This window comes from Ailuropoda melanoleuca, chromosome 1, assembly GCF_002007445.2.
Source record: "Ailuropoda melanoleuca isolate Jingjing chromosome 1, ASM200744v2, whole genome shotgun sequence".
Classification (NCBI taxonomy): Eukaryota; Metazoa; Chordata; class Mammalia; order Carnivora; family Ursidae; genus Ailuropoda; species Ailuropoda melanoleuca.
In genome coordinates this window covers 89,756,591-89,778,087 of record NC_048218.1, presented here as the reverse complement: position 1 = coordinate 89,778,087, position 21,497 = coordinate 89,756,591, and the positions used below count along the sequence as shown (strand labels likewise).

General features: G+C 35.1%; 1 protein-coding gene and 1 pseudogene across 1 annotated transcript in view; one reads left to right on the top strand and one right to left on the bottom strand.

Moving 5' to 3' along the window:
• ECT2 (epithelial cell transforming 2) overlaps window positions 1-9,417 on the top strand; it is a 58,351-nt gene extending 48,934 nt beyond the window's left edge. Inside the window, 4 exon segments of the mRNA XM_034662728.1 lie at window positions 6,308-6,415; window positions 7,556-7,702; window positions 9,167-9,343; window positions 9,345-9,417. Of these exon segments, the coding sequence (XP_034518619.1) occupies window positions 6,308-6,415; window positions 7,556-7,702; window positions 9,167-9,343; window positions 9,345-9,389 (477 nt within the window). The 3' untranslated portion in view covers window positions 9,390-9,417.
• On the bottom strand, window positions 292-696 carry LOC105238647 (annotated as a pseudogene).
• Window positions 9,418-21,497: the final 12,080 nt, after the last annotated feature.

Sequence of the window (21,497 nt, the reverse complement as noted above, 5' to 3'; positions counted from 1 at the left end):
ACACAAGCAGGGGGAGTGGGAGAGGAAGAAGCAGTCTCATAGCAGAGGAGCCTGATGTGGGGCTCGATCCCATAACGCCGGGATCACGCCCTGAGCCGAAGGCAGACGCTTAACCGCTGTGCCACCCACACGCCCCTCGAGAACATTTATAATATTAATGGAACTTAATCTAAGACAAGTTCAACTTTTTTTAACATTTCAGTATTGGTATTATAAAAGATAGTCAAAATAATTGTGGTCAAAATTATTTCATCAAAAACTTTAAATGCTTGGTGTTAGTCTTCATACAATTTACTTTTTGACATCAAGTTTTTTGACCGCAAGAAAGAACATTTAGTTTACTTCACTAATAGGAATATCTCTTAAGGTTGGGCTGGCGTCTTCTTAGTATTTCTTCTGTTGTTGATTTTTAGCATAGTTGTCTGTGATGGTATAAATGTAGTTGAGTGGAGAGGTACTCATCAGGTTTATTCCAAATAAGAGTACATAACCAATTACTATAGTAATGAGGAGGTAGACGGGCAGGGCAATTGCCCAGTGTTTTTGAGGCCAATAGGTTAAGCTGAAGGAGTTTAGCCAAGATTCAGGAATAAAAGCCCACACAAGATATAGTAGGAAGCCAAATTGAAAGCTTAAGAAAAGAACAAAGCCATAACTCACTCTTTCTGGCAATGATGATGGTGAATTTCCCACCATTTCCCTGTGGCTTTAGATAGTCTCAGTGTCCAGTCCCTTGCCAAAGTGCCTGTCTGGGAAGCCTCAGCGAGGGAGAGGGAGGAAAAACCTGGGGAAAGACCAGGTCATGACAGTACCCCCACAATAAGATTTTTCAATATTTGGAAGAGAGAATGGGAACTGTTGATAAGACAAGAAGACTAATAGAAAAAACCTTGGAATAATGAAGATAAGTTTCTCCTAGTTTACATTTTTGTCTGTGATTTTCCCTATTTACCCTCCTCTGTGTAGAGAACTAAAGGAAGTACTTTTTACATCTTAGCAAACAGTTATATTGTCTTCTCAGCCACTAGAACTACCTAGATGCTTACTCTTTCAGTCATTCTGAACCCAGAGCTTCTAGAAATGTAAAAAACCTCATATCTATCTACCCTAACCAAATTAGAAGTAATTTATTTGTTCATTAAGAGAAAACAGGAAGCCATCTGCTCTCTTTTCAGTTCATAGGTTGTTATTATATGCTTAATAATAGTTAAGATAGCAATAGGAAAGACTGAGAATCTCTTTTCTTTATTAGCAACTGCTTAGGGATTTAGTTTTATATTCATATTATGAGTTTTACTCTCTAATTTAAATTGAAAAATAATATTTGCACATAAGAAAAAATCAAATAGAGGAAAATATAGTCCAGTAAAATATATGCATCTGTCCCACTAGTCTTTTTTTCAGCAGTGCAACTTTTGGTACTTTTGTCTATCTTTACAGAAAAAAAAGAGTGTAGACACATGGATTTCTGGTTAGATGTATTCCTAGGTAATTTTCTCTCTATAATTCTGTTCATAAATGAGATATTTTAGCTAAGTTATTTTCTAGTTGTTTTGTATGTAGGTTAATCTTTGATATATATGTTAGTTTTGTAACCAGTCACTTTTATTAAATTAATTTTCTTATAGCTTCTAATTGTGTCCCACCTAATTCTATTGGATCTTTCAGTGTTTCATTTTTTTTAAAGATTAATTTATTTATTTGAGAGAGAGACTGTGTACGCATGAGCAGGAAGGGCAGACGGAGAGGGAGAGACAATCTCAAGTAGATTCCATGCTGAGCGCAGAGCCCAGTGCGGGGCTCAGTCTCACAACCATGAGATCACAACCTGAGCCGAAACTTAAGAGTCCGACATTTAGCTGACTGCACCACCCAGGCACCCCTTCAGTGTTTAATTTTTTTAAAATGTCTTGGGTTGATCAATTTAGAGTAAGCATTGATGAATTACTTTGTATTTTGAAAACAAAACGTCATGAAGGAAAAAATATTTGTGTCAAAACATCCTTTTTCTGAATTTGCCTCTGCAGCTAGGAACCTAAAAAACTTCTGTCAAATAGGTTTTTAATATGTATTTGTTGGTTGAATGAAAGCCAATATGAAATGAAATCAAATGAAACTAAAATTTAAAATGAAATGAGAACAGAATCAATTCATAAAACTGAAGTTACAGCTGCGCTTAGTTTTTGGTGTCATCTGTATAGCAATGTAGGAAACGTGATCCCTCTATTACAAGATGTAGGAAATCTTAATGCACAACCTTGCAGGTGTATGTGAATGGGGATGAGGGAGACTCAGGGATAGGCAGAGCTTGAATCATAGTCCTGACTGCTTTGTTTCTCATGGATTGTCAAGAGATGTTAACTATTCAGTTATTTTGCAAATGATTATCTAGATAATTAACAAGAACCAACTGAAAAATATTAGAATGTGTAACAGCTTAATTTAGCCAAATAGAAACATAAATACATATTAAGACCTTTTCTTTTTCTTTTTTTTTTTTTTAAGACTTTTTTATTTTAGTCAGAGACCCTGGCGGTTGGGGGGGGGCACGAGCAGAGGAGGAGAGAGTCCTAAGCAGACTCCCCGCTGAGCATGGAGCCCAACACAGGGCTCGATTTCATGACCCTGAGATCACGACCTGAGCTAAAACCAAGAGTTTCAGGCTTAACCGACTGCACCATCCAGGTGCCCCTCAATAGTTTTTCTCTATGCTGGCAGTAACCAACTAGAAAGTATAGGAAAGGAAGACCCCTTGTTCCAATAAAACTTGGTATAAATGTAGGAAATTTTAGTATAAATCTAGGAATAGCCTTGTAAGAAATAAATGAAAGTTTTTTATTTTAAGAAAACTATGTAATACTTCACAGAGAAATCTATGATGTTCCTGGATGAGAATGCTGACTAGCATAAAGATGTCAATTCATTGTAGTTCTTATAAAATCCTACAGGAAATTTCTGGATTTTGACAGAATGATTCCAAAGATAATTTTTAAAGAAAAAACAACCATGAAAAAGTAAAGAACAGTACTTCTTTTATGAGATATTACATTGTATTTTTAAAGTTACAATGATCAGAAGACTTCTGCACAATGAAAAGGATAAATGTCCTTGAAATAAGACTTTATTGTATGATAAATGTTGTACTTTAACAATTTAATAAGATTGTTAACATAATGGTGCTACGATAGTTGGTTAAATAAGCAGGGAGAGTTAGATGTATATTCTAACCTTATATCCATATAAGTTTATAGGTAGATTCACGAGTTAAAAGTGAAACCATTTCAAAAATCTGTAAGGAAATATAGGTGTAGGTGGTGAATGTTGAATTTGGTTGGGTTTTTGGGTTTTTTTGATGTTGAATTTTAGGCATTCTCTAAATATTCTTTTTTTTTTTTTTTTTAAGATTTTATTTATTTATTTTGACAGAGATAGAGACAGCCAGTGAGAGAGGGAACACAAGCAGGGGGAGTGGGAGAGGAAGAAGCAGGCTCATAGCAGAGGAGCCTGATGTGGGGCTCGATCCCATAACGCCGGGATCACGCCCTGAGTCGAAGGCAGACGCTTAACCGCTGTGCCACCCAGGTGCAGGCGCCCCTCTCTAAATATTCTGGATATTAATCCCTTCTCAGATATATCAGATATATGATTTATATTTTCTCCCATTCTGTGGATTGCCATCTACTTTATTGATAGTGTCTTTTGCACAACATTTACCAATTTTTATGAAGTCTAATTTTCTGTTTTTCTTTTGTTGCCTCTGCTTGTGGTGTTTTATCCAAGATAGCACTGTTAAACCTAGTGTCTTGAAGCTTTTGACATGTTTTCTTTGTTTTCTAGAGTTTTATAGTTTTAGCTCTTCTATTTAGATCTTTCATCCATTTTGAGTTAAGTTTTGTGTGTGGTGTAAGGTAAGGATCCAACTTTATTCTTTTGCCTGTGGATGTCTAGTTTTCCCAGCACCATTTGTTGAAAAGACTGTCCTTTTCCTATTGGATAGTCTTGATGCCCTTGTCAAATCATTTGACCATACTCTATGAGGGTTTATTTCTGGGCTCTCTATTCTGTTTTATTCCGTTCTATTCTATATCTTATGCCAGTACAGTACCATTTTGATTATAGTAGTAGGTGGTTGTTTTTTTTTTTTTAAAGATTCATTTACATTAGAGAGAGAGAGAGTGTCAGGGGAGGGGAAAGGGCAGAAGGAGAGCAGAGAGAGAGACTTTCCAGCAGACTCCTCCCCGCTGAGGGAGGAGCCCGACTGGGGCTTAACCCCATGACCCCAAGATCATGACCTGAGCTGAAATCAAGAGTCAGATCTTCAACCAACTGAGCCACCAGGTGCCCCTTAGTAGTAGGTTTTTAAACCAAGGAGTTCGAGACTTCCAGCTTCATACTTTTTTTCCAGGATTGTCTTGGCTATTTGGGGTCCTTGTGATTCCATATGAATTTTGGAATGAATTTTTTTTTCTTTGCAAAAAAGTCACTGGGATTTGGATAAGGATTTCATTGAAGCTATAGATTGCTTTGGGTAGTATTGACATGTTAATATTAAATCTTCAAATTCATGAACACAGGATTTTTTTCCACTTATTTGTGTCTTTTTTAATTCCTTTCAGCAACAACATTTTGTAGTTTACAGTGTATGTCTTTCATCTCTTTGATTAAGTTTATTCCTAAGTATTTTTTTGATGTTATGATATTTATTTCTTAACAAGAAGAAAGCAGAGGCACTTTGTGTTAAAAAATAAATGATAAAATTAATTTTCATGTAATCAGAAGAGACTTATCATCTGTTCATTAATAGTAATTCCTTTGAGTATCTAATGATATGGAAAAAAGCTGTAATACACAGCTAATTGAAAAATATAAGATATAAAACTGAATAGAACCACACCAATTTTGTTAAAATAAAACATTTATGCATATAAACATATATGTAGGAAGTATGTTTAAATGTAAATAGCAAATGGTCAGGACACTTGTGGGTAATTTTATTTTATTTTTAAATTTTTCTGTCAAATTTTCTATAATGGAAGTAATTTTTTTTTTTTGGACTCAGGAGAAAAATGATAACATTTTAAAAAGTTACTGATGATTACAAGTATTATTACCTGATTGGGGTTAAATAAGTGACTGAGTCTTTTAGCAAATGGAGAGAGAGTGTCTGAAGCAGGCAGGGCGGATTTGCTTGTTTTAGGAAGCTTGGGCAAAACCAAGCCTGTCTATGTGGATGTCAGTGGTAAACAGTGAAAGCAAGCATTTATAATTGTAGAATATAACATTTAAGACTATTTGTTTGCAAAGGGGTTTAACATTTTATTTCAAAGGACTACTGTGCATTATCTTGTTTCATGATTCCTGTGGGTTAAGTGTACAGATATTTTCTACATTTTGCATATGAGAACATTTTCAGAAAAACCAATATTCACAAGGTTGTATAAAATTCTGTCTAGCCACAGAATGACAGTGGTGGGGGATAGTCTTAACAGTGCTAGACCAGCAGGGGAACTTACTGATTCATGGCTCTTAGATCTATAAGTTTTAAGTGCAAATTGGTTATAAGAGTGTGCAAAAACATTTTGTCTCACCTGCTTTTTTTGAAAAGCCCAAATGTAATTTGAGCAAGTGATATTTTGGATTACTTGGAGATTATTTGTCTCATATAAGGTTAATTTTGATCAGTGGTTCTTGGCCTATATGAAGTCTTTGACTCCTTTTAGAATGTTACATAAACTATGAGCCTATGCCTCCATACACTGTCCTTTGCATTTATGTACACACAGAGTTTTGCACATGATTTCAGGGAGGTTGCATACCCCTTATTTCTATCCGTTGCGACTCCTAGGAGCTCTTGATAACAAGTTCAGAACCTCCAATTTAGAATCCATCTAGATGTTGGTTGAGGAAGAAAGGAAAAAGTCTAAGTTTTAATTTGAGATTATCTCAAGGACATTGCTTTTTGATGTTGGTTTTATAGTAGACTTTATACTCAAGCATTATGTCCACTAAGTTTCTAACTTGTTGGTTTTAACATTGTTAAAAAGATTTTATATTGGGTTCTTTCAGTTGCTTTGGTGTCCATAGTCCTTGCAGTGAATTTTTCATTTAGTGAATGCTAATTTTTTACTGTCCTTAAATTAGTACATTTCAGAGTTGAAATTATGTCAAGCATATAAAAAACCTGAGTAGCTTCATTTGTATACACTCCCGTGTGCTTAGAGCTTTGATTTTAGAAACAGTTATGTATTTTTATTTTGTTTTACTTATTTATTTCAAAATAATAAAAAAGTGTTATTTTTTTCAACAGGAGAATCTTATTTACAGTACTGATCCAGAATCCTTTGAGGTAAACACTAAAGATATGGACAGTACATTGAGTAGAGCATCTAGAGCAATAAAAAAGACCTCAAAAAAGGTGAGTCTTAGTGAGTTTATTATTTAACGTATCTCCAAAATGTATTTTTCAGAGTATATTAAAATAATAATGCCATAAACACCAGTATAAGGATAGTCTAGCAGAGCTGTTTTCTTCGTTCTAGGAAATGGCCCATAGAGATAATAGTTTTAGTTCAGCAAATTCTTTTGCACGGTAATTAAGACAACTTGTTATCCCTCCCATTCTTGTTATAGTGATGCTTCTGTGCCCCATGCTTCACTAGAAATGTCCTGGTGGTGGTTTAGATATAGATACATGTACATTGATCTTAAATATTGCCCTTGATATTTTTCAGCAAAGGGCACTGACAGATGGGGAGACCTGGGATCTATTCCTGACCATAAGTATATTTGTCTCCTAATGATGAAGATTGCTTCCCTTCTTACTTATCAGAGTTGAGGACTATGTAGGAATGTTAGTAATGGGGCTATCTATTTATTTCTTTATTTAAAGTGGGCTTCATGTTAGACATGGAGCCCAACATGGGGCTTGATTTCACGACTCTGAGACTAAGACCTGGGGCAAAATCAAGAGTCAGATGCTTAACTGACTAAGCCATTCATGCACCCCATGTAATGGGGTTTTTTAAAAAGTAGAACTAGAATTTTTATTTTGAGCAAAATTTGCAACCATCATCTGCTAGATTTACAATTTTTTGTTGTTTTCTTTGCTTTTGAGGGTAGGCCTTCTGCTTTATTTAACCATCTTTGTATCTCCCAGAATTTAGTATGTATGATGTATACTAGATAAACACATTGAATATGATTCAAATGAGCTCTTTCACTTTTTTAATAAATAAATTGAGGTTCAAGTGGCCTTGGATTACAGATTTCACAACTACATTGTAGCAGAATCCGATAAAAACCCAGCTTTCTAATCTCCCAGGCCAGGTTTTTTCCTCCTGCTTTCTTTCTCCCTTTGGGCTATAGTGCTTTATGAATGCAGGATGGAATAGTCTACAATATATTACTTCATTCTCTTACTGTTTTGTCCAAAGAATTTTAAGTCTTCATCTACTATTTGTAGAAAAATTTCACATGTATTTGGCATTGTTTATGTTCTTATTAGTTGTATTAGATTTATCTATGTTTAATTAATTGTAACTCTTTTTAACTCTAGGTTACAAGAGCATTCTCTTTCTCAAAAACTCCAAAAAGAGCTCTGCGAAGGGCCCTTATGACATCTCAAAGCTCAGTGGAGGGAAGAAGTCCTTCCAGCAATGACAAGCATGTAATGAGTCGTCTGTCTAGCACATCATCATTAGCAGTAAGTGACTTTGATCTAATGGGCTAAATGACTTACTCACATTTATGGAGTTGGTATGAAATTTGTTAACTTTTTGAAGATAGAAGTCTTAATAACTCTCCTTTTTTTTTAATCTCTAAACTTTTAGCCTCTTTATTGGGTAAAGGTAACTGAGAAAAACTTCACTTAATGAACTAGAGACATACTTAGTGTATAGTTTGATATGAAGTTTTATTGGGATTGAGATACATTCAAAAATCTAAGAAAAGAAACATGTTTCATTTAGGCCTGTCACTTTAACTAATGTAAATAATGATGGTTCTGTTTCTGGAGATTGGCTGCAATAATATAGCCTTGCTTGAGAGTTTTTTTTTGTCTTTTTTTAACTATTTCTGTGATGAGTAGAATATAACATCTGAAGCTGAAGTATGATATGGATTCTAATTCATATGTACATATTTTTAAATGTTTCCTGAATAATTCAAATTCCTAATGATGTCAGAATTATTCATTAATATTAGGAACATTTCTAACATTTATTACTGTCACTAAGTATGTGAGTGATGTATCTGTTCTTTGTAAAGTTATTATTGATCTAACCTACTAAGGTTAAGAAAAGCAAGTGCCTGTTACTTAGTTGTGTGTCCTTCAGCAAGTTTCTTATTCTCTTATCCTCATTTTTGCAGCTGAAGAACAAAGAGGTTAATAGTACTTAAACATATAGTGTTACTATAAGGACTAAACACACACACACACACACACACACACACACACACACACAAACACACGTTCGTGCGATGTGATTATCTAATGAGAGGCAGTTTGAATAGTGGTTAAGAGCGTGAACTCCGGAACTCACATGTTGAAATCCTGTCTCTGCTGTTTGCTAGCTGTATGACTTTTGGCAAGTTATTAAAGATCTCTCTGTTTCAATTTCACTATCAGTAAGATGAATTTAAAGTAGTAGTTGTAAGGATTAAATAAGTTAATACATGTGAAGTGCTTTGAACAGTTCCTGGCACATAGTGAGTGATAACCTTTTATTTTATAAAATTTGTAGATAAGGTACTTAATACTCAATAACTCTTACTTTTTAAAAGCCAGTTGAGTCTAAGTCTTAACTCAGAGACTTACAGTTGAATCGATGAGTATGTTTATACAAATTTTGGAGGAAGTTCCAATGAGAGGGAAGTTGTGCTTGATAATATAAATATATGCAAAGAAATTTAATAAATGAAAATGAATTAAAATGGACAAAATACAGTTAGGCCAAAGTACTGTCCCTTCTTTATTTCCTGCATCTATATAACTATGTAACTATTACAAGCATTGCTTTTCAAATGAATGTAATTGGATTTTACAGAAAATTTTTAGAAAATTATGATGGTTTTGTCACTTTCATGTAGATAATATAAATAAGAATTGCCTAAAATAACTTTAAGACATTGATGTCCTCTTCTCAATTGCTTATTTCTGTTCTAACAGATTGTCCATTCTGTTTCCACAAGCAATGTAATTGGATTTACTAAGCGTGTTTATGTACAGCGCTCAAACTCTACTGGTGGGCGCTCTCAAAACTCCTGGTTTCGATCTATCCGTCATTCTGCCTCACGAGCTAGTTTTTCAGAGATGCTAGAAGGAACTATTGATTTTTCAAATTTCAAAAAAAGTCCTATCCAAGTCATCTTTGACATTTGTGAAGAATTAGGAGATATACCAACCAGTAATGGAAACAAGCCTCGTGAAAGTTTAATGTGAGCTTATTAGCTATTTGAAATTTGTATTTGTGAAAAAAGAAAGTATTCTTTCTTCTCTGAATCATTATTAGGTGGGCGGGGACTTTTGAATTCACAATTTCATAACTGCTTTGAATTCACAACAATTTGGGCTTAATAGAGTTTCCTTGTGTGTTGACACATAAAAACAGTTTTTGCTTGGTAATTTACTCTTAAGTCCAGAACAAATCAATCCCATTAGAAATTTTCCTATTTATGAAAATGATCATTTTAAAGAATAGTAATTATTTTGATGTAAAGTAGATTTTTATTCCAAATCTGATTCTTAATCTTAAGATTTATGGCATTGATATAGAATTCATGCTTTTTAATATGGCAAACCATAAACGTTTCACTTGAAGAAAATGTAAGCTTTTATACTATCTACTTAAATCATCTTTGTAATCACCTGAATGGTAATACTTTACCAACCTAACTCTTTAAATACTACATTTTACCACCTTGTTGATTTACTACATTTTACTACCATTTTTATTTACACCTGCTCTTCAATTTTTGGTGTTTTTTGTGCATGTTTCTTTGTTGTTATTGAACATTCTGGTATTTTAACCTCTGAAACAATAAATTTAGATAGCTTAGTAACTTAAAAATCTCTGTAAAAAGTGCTGCTATTTTGCTCAGTTTTTTATGGAGCAAAATTACACACATACACCTATGTATGGATTGCACACATAATACAAAAACTCTCTAGGAATATATGACCTTTAATTTTAGAGAATTATTTTTCATGAAGTAATTTCACCCCTCTTAATTTTGCTTTATGATTAAGAAGAAACCTCTAGGGTCTGTCTTTTTACCTCAAAAATTTACTAATTGATAATTTTTTTGAAGAACCTGAAGCAGTCTTTAATATCACACAGAAATACCCTACTAGCAGTAAACCAGTTGAGTTAATATGTAGTTAATTATTCTGTCCATTTGTTTTTTCGTTTGTTTTCAGAACACTAAAATAGTTTTAATTATGTTTTCTTCCTGTCCCCTCTCCCTAATTTAAATTCTTTTATTTATTAAAGTTTAGAATTTTCAGTTGTTGTGTTAATTTGTAAAATAATATGCGTGATGCTAAACTATGTTATACTCTTTTAAAAGAAACAATTTAAATATAAAAATATTTGTCTTGTCTTTACAGGGTATCCCATCTCCCTCCCTTGTCAGCCTGCCTTCCTTCTTTGAAAGAAGAAGTCATACTTTAAGCAGATCTACAACTCATTTGATATGAAGCTTAAAAAATCTTAATTTATAGCAACTTATAAACACTTCATACTCAAATAAGAAACTGACTTAAATGGTACTTGTCATTAGCACTTGCTGAAAGCTGGAAAGAATATAAGTAACACTAAATCTATGTCATCTGATTTTCTTCTTTAAAGAGCAAGGTTAACCTCTCACATATTTTGAGTTAATTCATGTAAAAAATTATATTAATTTTGATGTAATTTTTCTCTTTACTCGAATCCTTCATTTGAAGACTAGTAATTTAAGTTATTCATATTAGTAGCTTTGCAACTTGATAATAGTAAATAAATTTTATTGGTGGATGCCAAATACTGCTGTGAATCTCCCTGTATAGTGTCCATGAATGAATTTTTGGAAATATCTATTTGTGTATCTCAATTTGTGAAGAAATTAAGTGATAGCACAGAACTTACTAGATAAAGCACCTGCTCAGATTTCTGGTTAATCGTGGGGACTTGTTTCACATGTGCTGTGTGAAGTAGTTATTTAACTGCTCCTGTTTCAGTTTATTTTATTCAGTTCAGTTTTCAAGATCTAGAGTGTGGATTTTAAAAGATTTGCCCTTATTAACGAGAATAATAGTTAAAGGAGATGGTTTCAAAGTATTTTTGCAAATTGAGATAAGAACAAAAAGATTAAAAAATAATGTATATTTTGACAAACATGGTATTGGTGTATACTTGTAACTTTTTCAGGGACCATATATTTTGGGTGATTTTAGCCACTAGCAGATCTTCATTTAGTTTGATAGTGTGAGGAATTTTATTTTGAAGGGTAAGACCATGGGGAAGTTGTGGTATAGACTGTTACACTCTTTATAAAATGATTCTAAAATTGGCATCAGTTTTACTAATCTGCTGTAAGATACATAGGTATGTGTATGGTCTACCTTTTATTTTGGTCCCATAATTAAATGTAAAATCAAAATACATTTATTTGCTGTTGTAAAATATCTTTCAAACACTGATGTTAATTTTCACAATAGGTTTTTTTATAGTCAGTGATACAAAATAATCAAGTTCCTGTGAATAAATGCATTTTTATTTCCTATCTGTGTAGGGAGTACTACAAATGTTTGTCATTTAACAATTTTCGGTCATCTGCTTTAATAGTTAAACTGACTATATAGATATTTTCTATGCCACATATTTGCCATTTTTAAATAGTAAATCACTATTGATATATTTTTAAAAGCAGTTGTATTAGTAAGAACTTTGTAAATAAATACTTAAAACTCAAGTATATTTTGTTTCATGTTTTTTGTTGTTTTTTAAAGATTTATTTATTTTAGGGGAAGAGAGAGAGAGAGAGAGACAGCAGGGAGAGGGGCAGAGGGAGAGGGAGAATGAGAATCTCAAGCAGACTCCCTGCTGAGCATGGAGCCCAGTGCAGGGCTCCATCCCATGACCCTGAGATCATGACCTGACCTGAAATCAAGAGTTGGATGTGCTACCAGCTGAGCCATGTAGGCGCCCCTGTTTCATGTTTTAAACAATTCCTTTACACAAATTTTCATAAGTCAGTATGAATGCTTGTATCAACTTCTCTCATATATTTGCTTGTGTATTTATTTGCTTATTCCTTTCTCCATTAATATTTTTTAAGCATTATGTATACTGAGCTATATGTAGGACAATAATTTTTTTAAATTTTATTTATTTGAGAGAGCGAGAAAGAGTGAGCATGAGCGGGGGGGTTGGGGAGGGCAGAGGGAGAAGGAAAAACAGACTCCCTGCTGAGCGTGGAGCCTGACAGGGGGCTTGATCCCAGGTCCCTGAGATCATGACCTGAGCTGAAGTCAGATGCTTAATGGACTGAGTCACCCAAGCGCTCTAGGACAGCAGCTTTTAATTTGGAATCTATTTTGCAGAATGGAAGTAGTGAATCCTATAAAAAATCATATAAAATTTTGTGTTTAGTGCATGTATGCATTTTGCTGGCAGAAATTACACAGCTTTATTAGAGATGGAGCTTTGATTCCCTCCAAAAGTATGGTGTTTCCAGGGAGAGGAAATGACCTGAGATAAGGCATGAAGTTGGAAATGTATTGGATGAACACTGGCAAAATATTAGCAGGTAGTTAATTTTAACTTTAAAGGGAATGCCTCTAGTTTTTCTCAGTAATGATACCTGCTCTAGGATCTAGTATTTTTGGTATATCCCCATTACAAATTAAAAACTATTTATATTCTTTATCTGTTAAGATGCTTTATCATGTATGGATATTACATAAAATTAACCTTTTCTCTCTTGAGAAAGTGTTTTATTCATTGATCTTTAATCTGTTGCATTATATTAATATATTTTGTAATGTTAACCCATTCTTGTATTTGTGGGTTATACCATGTAATTCATACATGATGTATTCAATATAGAACGATATCAATAAAGAATCACATTTCTGAAAGAGACATAAGAAAATGTTTAACTCCATAGCAAATTTGAAAATGTGGAAGACCTAGGCAAAGTATAGGCAAAATTGACTCAAGAGGAAGTAGAGCATTCTAATGGCCCAATAAATAGCACAAGTTAGAAAGGTAAATATGCACTGTTAAAAATGATGCAAATTCCAAATGATTTTAAAGCTGAGCTCCAGCATTTAAAGACTATTTAGTGTATAGTAATAGTCCTACTTTGTAGAATGAAAAAAGATTGGCAGCTATCCAGTTCATTTCATGAAGTTACATAAACTTTATATCCATACATTTTAAAAGGATAACGTTAAGAAAGAAAAATACTGATTAATTTTGATTATGAACATAGAAGCAATCATTCTAAATAAATGATGAACAATTAAGTCTAGAAGTACAATTAAAATACAATCTAACCAAATATATGACCATTGGACTGACTAATAAACATAGTAGGTCTAAATTGACATAATGATCATGGTGAATGGACATACTTTCCTTGACTGAAAGAAGAGTCAGTCATGTGACACAGAGCATGATTACAGGATAATGGTGCATTACATTAATCTGAAGTCCGAATATATTCTCATCTATTACTTCAGCCTTCTTAGACTCAAATAGTTTGATTCAAGTTTATTTCTCAATTCTGCACCATTATGGAGCCAAAATGGGAATCATGTTCCCAGATGGATCCAATATTAATGCTAAAGAGTCTTTGGAATTGTTTCAGGAATTTACTGCATCAAAGAGGGTTCTTTCAAGAATGCAAGTGTGGTTCAATATTTGGAAGTTTATGAATATGACTTATTGACAATTTTTAGGAGAAAGAACATGATTTATCAATAAGATTCTATAAGGTCATTTAATAAAACTCAGCCACTGTTCTAAATAAATAAAATTCCAAATAAGGACTTTTGGGCAACATGACTAAATATAGTCAGAGTGGGTGTCCTAACAGAAATATCAAATATTTATGAAATACAATTTAAAAATAATTTTAGTTTATAACTGAGGTTAAAGAAAAATATAGAAATTGCCAGGTGTGGGAAATTGATAGAAATCCAAGCCAATCAAAATACAAGTTTTGTGTGTGTGCGTAGGGGTGTAACATGACAAATTGTTTCCAGAATGTATGTGGATATACAAAGGGTTAAGAATGACCATTCAGTTGAAGAAGTAAGAGAACTTGGTCTATCAGAAACAAGGTTTATTATAAAACTGTAGTATCAAAACAGTGAGATACTGGAAGCCTTGGTGCACTAAACACACATAAATTAGTGGATCATAACTGAAAACAAATAAACAGACAAAAGTGGCACTTTAAAGCAGTGAAGACAGTCTGTTCAATAAATGGTGCTGAGAAAAATAGGTATCTTTTTCTTTAAAAAGAAAAATCTAATCTCTTTTTCACACTCTATACAAAATGAATTCCAGGGGAATTAGAGATGTGAATATGAAAGGTAACACTATGAAGATTTTACTAGATAATATAGGAAAGTATCTTAATCTGTCTAGGGTTGGAAAATATTGCTTAAATGTGTCACTGTGTTTAAGATAGTTATAGTGGGAAAGATTGATAAATCTGCATCAAAATTAAGAACATCTAGTCATGAAAATACATCATTAAGAGCAAAAGTCCCAGAGTAAATGTTCACAATATATATAACTGATGGACACATCCAGAATTGTATTATAAAGAACTGAAAAATTATAAAGGATTAAAAAGCCAAAAAAATTAGACCTCCATGTAGAAAAATAAGCATTTCACAATCGAGAAAATCCAAATGGTTAATATTACTGGATCATATATGTGGTAGTTGTATTTTTAATTTTTTGAGGTACTTCCATACTCCTTTCCATAGTGGCTGCACCAATTTATATTTCCACCAATAATTCACAAAGGTTTGCTTTCCCCACATTTCTACCAACTCTTGCGATCTTTTACCTTTCTGATAATAGCCATTCTAACCGGTTTGAATGGATATCTCCTTGCATTTGAATTTGCATTTTCTTGATAATTAGTGATGTTGAGCACATTTTCATGTAAATGTTGGTCTTCTGTATGTCTTTGGAAAATGCCTATTCAGGTCCTCTACTCATTTTTAAATTGGATTGTTTTTTGGCTATTGAGTTGTAATATATGATTTGCGGGTATTTTCTTCTATTCAGTAGGTTGTCTTTTCATTTTGTTGATGGTTTCCTTTGCTGTGCAAAACTTTTTGTTTGATGTAGTCAAAGCTTGTGTATTTTTGCTTTTATGGATTGCCTTGGCTTTTGGTGTCAAATCCAAAAAATCATTGCCAAGACCAATGTCAGGGAGCTTACCACCTATTTTTCTTCTAAGAGTTTTATGGTTTCAAGTCTAATCCATTTTCAGTTAATTTTTTGTCCGTGTTGAAGATAGTGGCCTAGTTTGATTCTTTTTGCTTATGGCTAACCAGTTTTCCCAACACTGTTTATTGAAGAGACTATCCTTTCCACACTGTATTCTTGGCTTCTTTGTTGGAAATTAATTGATTGTATGTTCATGAATTTATTTGTGGGCTCCTCGTTTGTTCCATTGATCAATATACATTTTTTTATGCCAATACCATACTGTTTTGGTTACTATAGCTCTGTAATATAGTTTGAAATCAGGGCGATGCCTCCAGCTCTGTTCTTTTTCAATATTGCTTTGGCTATTTGTTTCTTCTGTGGGTCCATACAAATTTTAGGATTGTTTGTTCTGTTTTTGTGAAAAATGCCATTGGAATTTTGATAGGGACTGCACTGAATCAAGACTGCTTTGGATAGTGTGGACATCTTAATATTAATTCTTCCAATCCATGAAATGGACTATCTTTCCATTCATTTGAATCTTCTTCAGTTTCTTTTATTAATGTCTTATAGTATCAGTGTACAGATCTTTCACCTTCACTAAATTTATTCGTAGATATTTTGTTCTTTGTGATGCATCATTCCCTCCTTTTATAAAAACTTCCTTCCTTTGGATTTTGTGTCACTACTTCTTTCCCTCCTACCTATCGAGCTACATCTCAATATATATCTTTGAGTGTATGAAATAATCTTTTCCCATCTATGTACATGCTCCCCAAATATTCATCTTTGGCCCTTCTTTCTTTGCATCTTATATACTCACCTTATACAATTTTATGTATGTATGTATATTTCTACATCTATATTCATATCTATATACATACATATCTATATAATTGTATCTATTTGTAAGACATCCCGATTTTTATTTTTTAAAATTTGTTATTTAATTTTGTTTTCTTCCAAATTTTTATTTAAATTCTAGTTAGTTAACATGTAGTGTAATATTGGTTTCAGGAGTAGAATTTAGTGATTCATCACTTAACACATAATACCCAGTGCTGGTGTGCTTGGGTTGCTCAGTCGGTTGAGCATCTGACTTCAGCTTAGGTCATGATCTTGGGGTCCTGGGATCAAGCATCAGGCTCCCCACTCAGTGGGGAGTCTGCTTGTCCCTTTGCCCCTACCCCTGCTCATGCTCTCTCTCTCTCTTCCTCAAGTAAATAAAATCTTAAAAAAAATAATACCCAGTGCTCATCATACATAACAAGTGCCATTCTTACTACCCATTACCCACTTAGCTAATCCTCATTCACCTCCCTCCATTAACCCTCAGTTTGTTCTCTATCATTAAGAGTCTCTTAAGGTTTGCCTACCCCCTCTCCTCTTTTTTTTCCCCTTTCCGCATGTTCATCTGTTTTGTTTCCTAAATTCCACATATGAGTGGTAGCATATGGTGTTTGTCTTCCTCTGACTGACTTATTTTGCTTAGCATAATACACTCTAGCTCCATCCATGTTGCTGCAAATGGCAAGATTTCATTCTTTTTGATGACTAATATTCCATTGTAGATATATATTACATCTTTACCCCTTCATCAGTTGATGGACACTTGGGCTCTTTCCATAGTTTGGCTCTTGTTGGTAATGCTACTACAAACATTGGGTGTATGTAACCCTTCAAATCTGTTTTGTTTTTTTAAGAGAGAGAAATAGCATGAGTGGTGGTGGGGAGAGGCAAAGGTAGAGGGAGAGAGAAAATCTTAAGCAGGCTCCATGCCCAGCATGGCAAGGGCTCAATCTCACGACCCTAAGATCACGACCTGAGTTGAAATCAAGAGTCTTGGAGTCCCACACAGGGCTCGATCTCACAACCCTGAGATTAGGACCTGAGTCAAAACCAAGAGCTAGTTGTTTAACTGACTGAGCCACCCAGGTGCCCCTCGAATCTGTATTTTTGTATCTTTTGGGTAAATACATAGTAGTGCAATTGCTGAATTATAGGGTAGCTCTTTTTTTTTTTTTTTTTTTTTTTGAGGAACCTCTTTACTGTTTCCTGGAGTGGCTGCACCAGTTTGCATTCCCACCAAGGTGCAGGAGGGCTCCCCTTTCACCTCATCCTCATGATATCTGGTTGTTTCCTGTGTTGTTAATTTTAGCCTTTTCTGAAAGGTGTGAAGCAGTATCTCATTGTGGCTTGATTTGTATTTCCCTGATGATTAGTGATGCTGAGCATCTTTTCACATGTCTATTAGCCATCTGGACGTCTTCGTCGGAAACTTGTATATTCATGTCTTCTGCCCATTTCTTAACTGGATTATTTTTTATTGGTTGTTGAGTTTGATAAGTTTTTTATAGATTTTGGATACTAACCTTTTACCAGATATGTCATTTGCAAAAACCTCCCATTCTGTAGGCTGCCTTTTAGTTTTGTTGATTATTTTCTTTGCTGTGGAGAAGCTTTTTATCTTGATGAAGTCCCAATGGTTCATTTTTGTTTTTGTTTCCCCTGCCTTCAGACATGTTATCTAGTAAGAAGTTCCTACGGCCCAAGTCAAAGAGGTTGCTGCTCCAGGATTCTCCTCTAGCATTTTTTTTTTTTTTTGAGAGAGAGATAGCATGAGGGGGGAAGGGTCAGAGGGAGAAGCAGACTCCCTGCTGAGCAGGGAGCCCAATGCAGGACTCGATCCTGGGACTCCAGGATCATGACCTGAGCTGAAGGCAGTCGCTTAACCAACTGAGCCTCCTGGGCGCCCCATCTCCTCTAGGATTTTGATGGTTTCCTGACACACATTTAGGTCTTTCATCCACTTTGAATTTATTTTTGTGTATGGTATAAGAAAGTGGTCCAGTTTCATTCTTCTGCATGTTGCTGTCCAGTTTTCCCAACACCATTTGTTGAAGAGGCTGTCTTTTTTCCATGGGATATTCTTTCCCGCTTTGTTGAAGATTAGTTGACCATAGAGTTGTGTGTCCATTTCTGGGTTTTCTCTTCTGTTTCTTTAATCTATGTGTCTGTTTTTGTGCTGGTACCATACTGTCTTGATGACTACAGCTTTGTAATATAGCTTGAAATCTGGAATCGTGATGCATCCCACTTTGCTTTTCTTTTTCAGGATTGCTTTGGCTATTCAGGATCCTTTGTGGTTCCATACAAATTTTAGGATTGTTTTTGTTCTAGCTCTGTGAAAAATGCTGGTGGTATTTTAATAAGGATTGCATTAAACGTGCAGATTGTTTTTGGCAGTATAGACATTTTAACAATATCTGTTCTTCCAATCCATGAGCATGGAATACTTTTCCATTTCTTTGCATCCTTTTCAATTTCTTTCATAAGTGTTCTATAGTTTTCAGAGTATAGATCTTGCACCTCTTTGGTTAGATTTATTCCTAGGTATCTTACAGTTTTTGGTGCAATTGTAAATGAGATCTATTACTTGATTTCTTTTCCTGCTGCTTCATTATTGGTATATAAAAATGCAGCATGTTTCTATACATTGATTTTATATCCTGCAACTTTGTTGAATTCATGTACTAGTTATAGCAATTGTTTGGTGGAGTCTTTTGGGGTTTCTACAAAGAGTATCATGTCATCTGCAAACAGGGAAAGTTTGACTTCTTCCTTGCTGGTTTGGATGCCTTTTATTTCTTTTTGTTGTCTGATTGTTGAACCTAAGACTTCCAGTATCACGTTTATAACAGTGGTGAGAGTGGACATCCCTGTCCTGTTCCTGATCTTAGGAAAACAGCTCTCAGTTTTTCCCCATTGAGGATGATGTTAGCTGTGGGTCTTTCATATATGGCTTTTATGATGTTGACATATGTTCTGTCTATACCCACTTTGCTCAAGGTTTTTTTTGTAATCAAGAATGGATGCTGTATTTTGTCAAATGCTTTTTCTGCATTTATTGAGATGATCATATGGTTCTTATCCTTTCTTTTATTAAGGTGGTGTATCATGTTGATTGACCTGTGAATATTGAACAACCCCTGCAGCCTAGGAATAAATCCCACTTGATCATGGTGAATAATTCTTTTAATTCTCCTGGATTTATGTGGTAATCTAGTCCTAGCCTGCATTCCACAAAAGCAGAATGTGGAACAAGGCTGTGTTCAGGACTTTTGTTTTGTTTTGTTTGAGGTGGTTTATCTTGGTGAGTAGGAATGGAGAAACAGGAAATCCAACACAGTTTGCTGTATCAAGCTGGCCACCACCACAAGCCACTGTTGCTCAGTCCTGTGGAAGAATTTTATTTGTTGTGTGAGAGGGGGAAGCACTGATTTCTCTGCTTCCATCCCCAGTTTTTTTAAGTTAGGTTTCCAGCAACCCCAGGCTGCACTTGCATGATGAATGCTGGGCAATTTTGACACCTCAAAACCCCAGAAATGGCCTGAGGCAGAAGTGAGAGGTAGGCAACACAGACTCCAGCAATGGCTCCAGTAAGAAGAGGGAGGGGTTGGAAGTGAATTAGGAAGAGTCTGATTTACCTTCTCACTGATGTTCTTCTACTTTGGCCGTCCTTCCTTTAGAGCCAGAGTAGTCTTTGTTTTTTTTTACGATTTTATTTATTTGCGAGACAGCACACACGAGTGGGGGGAGGGGCAGAGGGAGAGAGAGAAGCAAGCTCCCACTGAGCAGGGAGCCCAGTGCAGGACTCCATCCCAAAACCCTGGGGTCATGACCTGAGCCAAAGGCAACCGCTTAACCGACTGACACTTAACCATCACCCAGGTGCCCCCAGAGTAGTCTCCTAAAAAGAGATGATTCTGTTATTTTCTTGCTTAAAAACATTTCAATGTCTCTGCTAGAGACTTCCAGAAAACACATGCTTCTTAGAATATTATAACGGTTCTCCCATTACGATCTGTCCCCTTCCTACCTCCTTAGAGCCATCACTCACCTCTTCCCCATATGAAACCTTCCCAGAATATTCCCCACTCTTATTCTAGCCCCTTATCAATACCGTACCCTCTTCCTAGAATGCCTTTCCTCTCCTTTTTCCTTAACTCTCCTCTCCTTTAAGAAGCCTTACTTGTTGCTCTACTCTTTTTCTCAGGCTGGGTTAGTTCCCCTGCTACATGTTCTAGCAGCATTCTGTGTTTGCCTTCATCCTAGAACTTCTATTTTGTTGCTTTGGTCGGGGGGGGGGGGTCTAATGTATCTGTTAAACTAGATTGTCAGTTCCTAGCACAGAATCCGCCAGGTAGTGGGTGCTCAGTAACAACGGAAATCTTCCCAGTGTATTGGGGAACATGAGCCAATGCAATCACCAAAGTGAAAAATAACCACATTCAATGTATGTCTAAATACCTCTGGGGTTTTAGTTCCTCTCAGCAGGTGTAAATCGAAGCTGTTCCTGTTAGATGTGCCATAGGAGGAATGAAGACTGGAAGCATTGCATGGAGGAGTGTTACGTAAAGAGATGGAAGGGTGGCAGCTCTGACCTGCTAGAACCATCCAAAGAGCAGTCTTGTGGTTACTGATGGAAACAGTGCTTGGCTGATCACCTGCCCGCAAAAGTGTGAAAACTGATAACCTTTGTAGCAATCCATTACAGAAAGTGTTTCTGCTGTCCACATACCTCACACCCAACAGGCTGGAGATAGAAAAGTAGCCACATAAGCCCGGATAAAGTTGGGCTGTGGGCCAGGATAATTTTTGTAGCGTTAGAAAATGTGACACAAGGCACTAATATTGTACCTCCCCAGGATCTGAGACTCACTGCCGAGAGGAGGGGCACTGCTGGAAATAGCCCTGGGGAAGCGCGGCAGAGACTTGGGAAAATATTGTAGGCCGAGAGATTATTTTTCACTTCCAAATAAATCTGCCAGGCTGAATTCATTTGCGAAAGAATAGATTAAGCTTGATTTGTTTGGCTTTTGAGGTTTCAACTTCCCTAGAATTAATTCATGCCAAATTTATTATAACTTTATTTTTTTAAATGAAGAACTGTATAATTTTCTACTTGATTAAAAAATAATAAATGCTTATACTATTCCTAGTTTTAGTGTTTCTAATGGTTACTTCCCTAACTTTAAATAATACAAAACACTGCTG